Genomic DNA, 8068 nt, shown 5'->3' on the forward strand with positions numbered 1-8068 from the left:
GCTTTAATGTGTCTAACTTCATGCTCCAAGGCTGGACTGAAATATCTGTTTCCCTTGCTAAGTTCCTGGGCTTGTTAAATCACAAGTTTCCAGCATGACACTGCAATGAATGCGTTCCAGCTGTGAGGGCTGAACCACAGGTGAAAACACAGAAGCAAAGCTGTAAGCCAGAAGTTAGAAAAATGCAAGGGAGAGTCTCTGCCCGCAGGCCTTTGGCTGACACAGTCCCAATCCCTGGCTATCCACACCCCAGGGAAAGGCTGTCCTGGCCCAGGTGCCCTGCTGTGGCAGCTGGCAAACAGCCCCACACCTTCACCACTGAAGATTTTCCTGTCAATCACTTACAGAGACCTCAGTTACTGCTGCATTCTAAGCTGCATCTACGAGAAAAACTAATTTAAAGGAGTAGGAAATAATGGTAATGTACACTAAAGGACAGCTAACTTTTCCCAGTAATAATTACTCTGGCAGTTAGCAAAATCAGGATGTGTCCTGTAGTTCTCAGCCTCAGTGTATGTAAAATACTGTTGCAACAAACACTCAATTTCTTCCTCAACAGTAAGGAAAAGATTTATGTTAAGCCACTGTTCTTTTCCTCAAGGGCCTGTTTTTTAAAATAGATTTTTAAAATCCTCCCTGGAAGTGAAAGCAGCAGTAGTGGGGAGGGACTGAGCTATCTGCCTGGCTAAGCATCTGCTCCATTATGTTGTTGCACAGGAACAATTTCACAGCCCTTAATGTAAGTTGTTTATCATTTAGCTTGGACATAGGCCTGGCCTAATTGCAGAACTCAGTTTCAGCCCTTTGAATCCTGCTTAGCCCGAAGCAGACTCTGGTAATGGTTAGTTTTCAGTCCATTAGATTCAATTTCCCCACCTGAAAAATGGGTAAAACATGGAACAGACCCCAGACACCCCTGAGGTGTTCAGTGCAGTCACTGGATGGACACACAAACATAGATAACCAATAGAATAGCCACATTTCTAGAAAAACTCAGTTCCTTGAAAAGAAAATCAAGCACTGAAGCTGTTTTCCTTAGACCACATCCATGGGGATGAAACCTCTCCAGTATCCCAGAGTGAGAGCATGGTGAAGCAGAGGTGAGCAAAACACTGAGGGAACAGCTCCCAGAGAAAATATCACAGTGGCAAGGCTCCCTTTGGCTCATTTCCCATCTAAACTGTGCTGGGGTTGAATCTGTGACAGGTTCTGTGTGTCATCTGTCAGCACACATGGCAGCTAACCAAGTGCTTCCAGCTTTGCTGTGCTTTTCTTGGACACCTGACTTTTCTGTCTTCTGCTGCCATGGTTAGACCAAGATCCCCATTTCCACTTAAAGGAAATTACCACTACTCTGAGTGGGAAAAAAAGGAGGCTCAGAAAAGTAGGCAAGTAAATGGTGTTCAAATCCTGGCCAAGGCCCAGTAAAAATTCCAGTGCCTTCAACAATGGAGATTTCAGTCTTTTTGAATTATTTGGCTTCTTTTAATCTTAAGGGATTAAATGACTATTTTATGTAACAACCTTAGTGAAAGAACCATAAAATAATTCAGAACAGCAATTAGCTACACCTAGTAAAAAAGCAGGACTAAAATCAAAAGCACAATATAGTAAGGACTCCTTCCCTGAAATGCAGCATTGCTCAGACACACTACTCTCCACAAAAACGTAGAACTCATGTAACTTTCAGATGTAGCTGTCAAAGAAATATAAATTCAGTCCTAGTCTCTCAGTATAGCGTACCAAAGGAAATCTGCTTCTAGGAATTTACATAATGAATCTTGTGTTTCAATTAAAATAAATTTTTAATAACTGGCCTTGTTTCCAAAAGAATTTTAAGTCCAGACTTCAAACACTGTTTAAAATTCTTGTATTTGGTGGACATGAAATAACTTTACCAAAATGAGAAAAATACAATGCATGTAAGTAAACTGGAAAAAAAGTTTCAAAATTCATTTCTTGTCTAACATTTTCCTTCAGCTTTGTTATGCAGAAGAGAGTTTGCTTTCTTGCTCTCAGGACTTGCTACAGAGGAGGAATGAAAGTGCTGGAGAAGGGAGAGAGTGGATTTCAGCACAAGTGCTGCCAGCCTGATTTGGGGTGGGAATTTTTTTCTCAAAAATACTGTCTCTGCTCTGTATTGTGTGTGTTTCACCCCAGAGTAGAATTACAGTGGTCAGAATAATTCGGAATTCCTTTTGCAGTGGCATCCAAGTACTATTGCTCACAGGACAGGTAAAGAAAGAAATGTCAAGGGATGTTTTTCCTAAAGCCTTTAATGAATTATTGTCTTGACTTACGCAGACCTGTAAAATCTGAAGGCTGGGACATTTCATCTCCATGGAAAATGCTGATAGAGCAAAAGTGAAGTTAGGCAAAAATAAAGCAGGTTTTAGTTTGGGGTTGGTTGGTTTGTTTGTTTTACCAGTGAATCTTTATGTACCCCTTGCTGTGCATTGAAGAGTTTGCAGCTACATCTCTCGAAGTGAAATGGACTTAAACGCTCCATGAATATTTTATCAGGCTTTTATTTATGCCATGTTTCATTTCTTCAGTTTTCCTAGATATGAGACCTTGAAGAGCCTGCTGAATATCTGAGATAAAAGCATTCAAGTGAAGACAGTTCTTGAGTACATCAGTTTTATAGAAAAGATTTCCACCAAACTGTACAGTTTTACTGGCATTGAGGTAGAAAAACAACTGCTCTCTAAAGCCAAAAAGAGAGGAAATTAAATGTATCGCCGGATTGTTATCATCTGTAGTACACATCTAAGAACATCTAAAAGGTTCTCCAAAATTCTGAGTGCAGTTAATACCCCATCCACCCCAACACAACCTTCCTCTTTGGAAGACAAACGCGGGATGCATCAGAAAGGTGAAGGGCCAGGTAGACACAAGGACACAGCCAATGCTGTGGGCAGCCAGCCTAAAGGGCAGCATTAACTGAGTGTCCCTGCACCTCAGTGCCTGTTCTGAGTCAGCCCAGCCCCAGGTAATGCAGCAGAAGCCCAGGTCCAGCACCCTTGGTGGGCCCCAGGTGAGTGCCTTGCAGCAGGGACACACAGAGCTGTTCCTCACAGCCTGCACGGCTCTTTGTGCCTCAGGGCGTCCTTGGTAGAGGTTTAGTGCTCTGGCAGAGGTTCAGTTCCTGTGGCGTGGCAAGGGGCAGGGGAATTCTGCCTCTTGGAACAGCTCTGCAGCTGGGTTGGAGTCAGGCTGTGGCTCTCCAGCGTTTGGAGTGCTGCAGTTGGCAGCTGTCCCCTGGCAGACCTCGAGGCTGACACGGCTGCACGCTGGGTTCAGGTACAGCCTCACCAAAGCTGGGCACAGTAGATACCTATGATTGTAGTTTAGAAAACAGTAAAAGTGCAGTTTTTGTGATCTCAGGGGTGGGGTGAAGGAGCCCTAGGCTGTTCCACAGCTGATTTGTGGAAGAAGCCACAGGGGGCACAAGGAGGAGGTACCTGTTCAGTTTCCACAGGAGAGGAAAGGCCAGCTAAGTTCTGCTGCTCACCTCAGCACTCTCCATGTTCCATACTACACACACCGAGGTCACAATAAAGAACAGCTGAAGCTTTGTAGCATCCTGCCTGGATGCTACCAGTTTCTTCAATAAGCTTTTTCCCTGCCATGCAAACAGGAATTTATTTGGTGCCCAACCTGCTACCCCTCCTCACATGCCTCTGTCACCCAGCAACTTCAGAATGGTGGAGCAGTTACACACACTGCAGTCACTGGGAGACTTCAGGGAAGGAGCTTCCTCTGAAGCCCATTGCCATCTGCCAGGGAACCAAAATCATCTTTCTTTTTGTCCAAGCAGCTTCATAGCAGTGTTACTCTGCCAGTGCTGGACTGTTAGGGTAGGGGAACAAAAAAGCTATTCAAATCTTTCAAGAAGCTGTCAGAATTATGGTGTTGTCAGCTCTTCTAGATAGCAACAGATAATTGAAATTTCATGTGTGTGTGTGTGTGTGCAAGCAGAGGTGTATCTGTGTATAACCAGTCCTCAGGTTAACATGAAAGAAAGAAGTTCCTATGGAGCTGTGTCTCCTCCTGCTCCAGTAAACACACTGTGTGACAGCATCCAGCAGTGAGCTGTGGGACAGGAACTCTGAGCAGAACCTTCCCCACAGCCTGCAGCCTTGGGAAATGGCTTGTTTCACATGTGTTAGGTGTATAAAGGAGTGTTTGAAATTTGGGGCTCAGCACGTGCACTGAAGTTCACATCACAGTGTGTGAGAGCAGCTGTGCTGCAGGCCAAGGCTGCTGAGGGGCTGGGCAGCCCAGCTCAGTGATTCAGCTCCCAAACACACCCAGGTGCCCTCTGATGGCACCAGTGCCCTGCAGACACCACAGGGCTGCTACAGACTGGCGGCCCTTTCTAGAGAGTTCACCTGCTGCAGCATGCAATGAACTTCAGAAGCCATCTGGTAGATTTTACACCTTTTCTTGGGGAATTGAGATAATTTCAGTTTGCCATCATATGTGTGCATTAAACCAGTTATCTTATCTTTTAAATTTTTTTTTGTTTTTTGCATTTCCAGAGAGCAGCAGTGTGTGTTGTATTAACTAGAAGATTCTTCTGCCAGTTCAGAGGTGTTTCCAAATTGCAACTAAATCCAGCCTCTTGGCTGAATTTTTTATTTCTGCCTTATTCGTATTTGTGTTACACAGTGAGAATGAAGACAGACAATAATAACACACCTCTCTCACCTGATCAGTTTGTTTGATCTGGCAAAGGGAGAAGTCCTCAAACCTCTCCTAATAACCCCATTTGTAAATCTGTACCTTGCCCAAGGCTCTGGGGTTGGGCTGGATGGCAAAGGACAGGATCACTCTGCCACTAAACCCACAGAGAGCCCTTCAGAGAACTGGCTTCAGTGCTTTTACACAAATGATTCAGCAAAGGGGATGTTTAGAAGGTGAAGTGTGGAGGCTCTCCCATTTTGAAGTGTTCCTACTGTTTCTCCATCCCAGCCATGGAGAGCTTCCCCAGTGCTCCTGGTTGCTGTCCCTGAGCAGTGACAGGGACACCCCTGCTGTGGCCCTGCTGTGGCTGTGCTGGGTGCTGGGGAAGGGGATGGGGATGGGCTGTGTTTGCTCTGCATCCTGCCCTTGGGTGGCACTCCCCACAGTCACTGGGATTTCTCTGGGTTATCCCACTTTCAATACCCCATACAAATCTTGGCTGCTGAGAACAGGTTCAGCAGCTCTGCCAGAGCCAGAGGCAGACACTCCAGAGAATCCCAGCACTGCTCCAGAGCACCCATGGGAGCCTGGAATGGGGCAGGAGCAGCTGGAGGCCTCACCTAGTGCTGAAACAAAGGAAGCAAGTGGTCGCATTTTCACAGCTCTTCTTCAAGTTGGTTTCATTACCCATCAGTAGTAATTGCAATAAGACCCTGCAGACAAGCATTATGAATTCCTGTTACAGGAAAAAAACAATTAGCATTATCTTCCAAAGCATTTATCTGTTCCACCAGCATGAATTTCCATACATCACAATAAATCTGAGCAGCAAAGCATGAGCGCAGTGATCAAACACACAGAAGGAAAATGTGGGAATTATGGTTTAGTCTCTGGTGGTCATACTTTTTAACTGGTGTTTATTCCTGTGCCTACTGTGGTTAAAAGCACACTGACTTCTAAGCTGGTGTTTCTGTTTCCTCTTACAGCTGGACAGTGTCACTTCACTAATTCAGGCCGCCAAAAACTTAATGAATTCTGTGGTGCAGACAGTGAAGATGTCCTATATTGCATCCACAAAGATCATCAAGATTCAGAGTCCTACTGGCCCACGCCATCCAGTTGTGATGTGGAGAATGAAGGCTCCAGAGAAGAAGCCCCTGATTAAAAGGGAGAAGCCAGAAGAAATCTATGCTGCTGTCAGAAAAGGTTCTGCCAAGAAGAGAATCCATCCTGTGCAAGTCATGAGTGAATTCAGAGGCAGAGAAATAGTCTAATATTTTGCCACTATGTTTTCTTATCTTGAATTTCCCATGATTTTTCATCTTTTCCCCTGCTTACTTAATAATTATATATGTCACTGTTTTGCTCTAAATCTTAAGATAACACTTGCATAAGCGCTTTGAAAATGCTCTTGGATTAGTTAGAAGCACACAGTTGGAAATAATACTGGTTCTCCTGCAGTGAGGAGGTGAGGTGGCCCCACTGCAGTGGGTCTGGGTGTGACACAGGCATTTCTGCTGCTGGGCCAGGCCCTGAGGGGCCCCTGTGACCAGCTCACACCCGCCCAAACCTGGGTCCAGCCTGCAGCATCCTTGGCCAAGGCCATGCCTTGGAAATGTGAGCTTGAAATGTTTGATGAAACACACAGAGTGTTGGAACAACGTGGATGTAACAATGCAGTAAAGAAAGCACTGACTGCAGGCCAGCAGCCAGTGGTGGCAGCTCTTTGGAAGGCCTTTGGAACAGGAATCTGTGTTCTGCTCCCTGCTCTCTTCTGTGAGCCCCAATAAATCTGTTGTATTTGGCAGTTCAGATGAATCAGACATTAACAATAAAAAACTTTCCTATTGCTGCACGAAAGAAGAACTTTGAAATAAATCATTATTCTGAGTGTGAGAAATACACATATCTTGAATCTTAGGAATGGGGTGACTTTTCCAAAGCAACTGTAGGGAGTTAAGTTACTTCTGACAGACTTCCTAAATGCAGGACTCTGCTGGTGAGTGCTGAATGGCTGCACTCAAAGTGTGTCATGAAGGTAAATCCTGCTAGTCCAGACCTCTGCAATGTGCTTAAGAAAAACTAGTTTCTTCTAAATACTTTTGAATCTGAAATCCACTTGGACTAATTTTTTTAGAAGGCTCTAACTTGCCTTTTTGCCATGTCATGGATTCTTCCCAGACTACATTTGTTACTCAAGATATCTTTGCCTGGCCATTCTGTAGATCCTTTATCATGGCCTTCTGCATTTGCCAAGATGAAAAGCTCTGGCTTTTATCCCTCAAAAGCCAGAGGTTCCTGTGTCACTGCCTGCCACCCTGGGATGGCTCCACATTCTGGGCCACTGCTCCAGGTCATTTATTACCATGCTTGCCCAGCAGTGCCTGACCCAGCCCAGTGTGGGCAGCAGGAATAACCCTGAACTGTGCCTTTCCTCTTGGGGCTGATCATTCTTCCACCTTCCCTAACCTTGCAATCAGTTAAATGGAACAAAAGGAGAAGTTTGGAAGAAAATCACCTTTTTCCAGCTCCAGTTCCCTCCAGCCTGTTTGCAGCAAGATGTCAGTACTGTCTCCTGGCCTTGCTGCTCCTCCCAGGGCTCCAGAGGCAGCAGGTAAGCTGACACAGCCTTGGGGGCTGCTCTGGGGCTGGGACTGTCCTGAAACCCTCCTGGCTCCAGGTTACACCTTGATCCTGGTCCCCTTGATGTCAAATGTTTGTAACTAATGCCTTGGCACCACATTGTTAATAAAAAAGCATGTACACCCCGAGAAGCTGCTGTCAGTGCTGTGGGATTTTTTCGGTGTGTCTGAAGTTCAAGGCCTGCCAGGTGTGCTCACAGAAGCCTTCCTTCCAGCACACTGTGTGTGCTCCATTAGCTGCTCTACAGGAGAGGTTTTCCAGCACCAGTATCACTAAAGCACATTTTACTGCTTCATTTCATACTCCTTCCTGCACTGCCAGTCTGTGCTCCTTCCCTGGCCATGCTCAGTAGCCAGTTTGATCTCAACACAGCAATTCATTACAGAAAAGCCACCCTCTAAGTGAACAAGGAATTTAAAACCCACTGCAGACTGTTGAGAAGAGCCAAAGAGCAATAATCACATTTAGACTAAATTTATCTTGGGTTAAATTCAATCCCAAGCGAAAAAGTTTATTCCTGGCTAAGGAGGCAAAGGGTAAGAAGTCCTGGAGCTGTAAAAAGCCCAGCTCTTCACCCTTCAGCCAGCCTGGGAAGCAGGGAACCACCACCTACTTCCCTGCCACGAGGGAGATTTCTGAAGGAGGACCAACTGCTCAGTGTTATTCCAAGCAGCTCCTCATTCTTCCTCTGACCGCTCCGGCTGTTCATCTCTGCACAGACACGCGTGGGATGGCC

The 8068-nt window shown here is 45.6% G+C and overlaps 1 protein-coding gene across 5 annotated transcripts in view; it reads left to right on the top strand.

The window, feature by feature from the left end:
- Window positions 1-7459, top strand: part of CTNNA3 (catenin alpha 3) — a 421206-nt gene extending 413747 nt beyond the window's left edge. For all 5 annotated transcript variants that reach the window (XM_064716469.1, XM_064716471.1, XM_064716472.1 and 2 more), the window contains one exon: window positions 5676-7459. In XM_064716469.1, the coding sequence (XP_064572539.1) occupies window positions 5676-5963 (288 nt within the window). In that variant the 3' untranslated portion in view covers window positions 5964-7459. The remainder of the gene's footprint in view (window positions 1-5675) is intronic.
- The last annotated feature ends 609 nt before the right edge of the window (window positions 7460-8068 follow it).

The sequence above is a fragment of the Zonotrichia leucophrys genome, chromosome 6 (genome assembly GCF_028769735.1).
Source record: "Zonotrichia leucophrys gambelii isolate GWCS_2022_RI chromosome 6, RI_Zleu_2.0, whole genome shotgun sequence".
NCBI lineage: Eukaryota > Metazoa > Chordata > Aves > Passeriformes > Passerellidae > Zonotrichia > Zonotrichia leucophrys.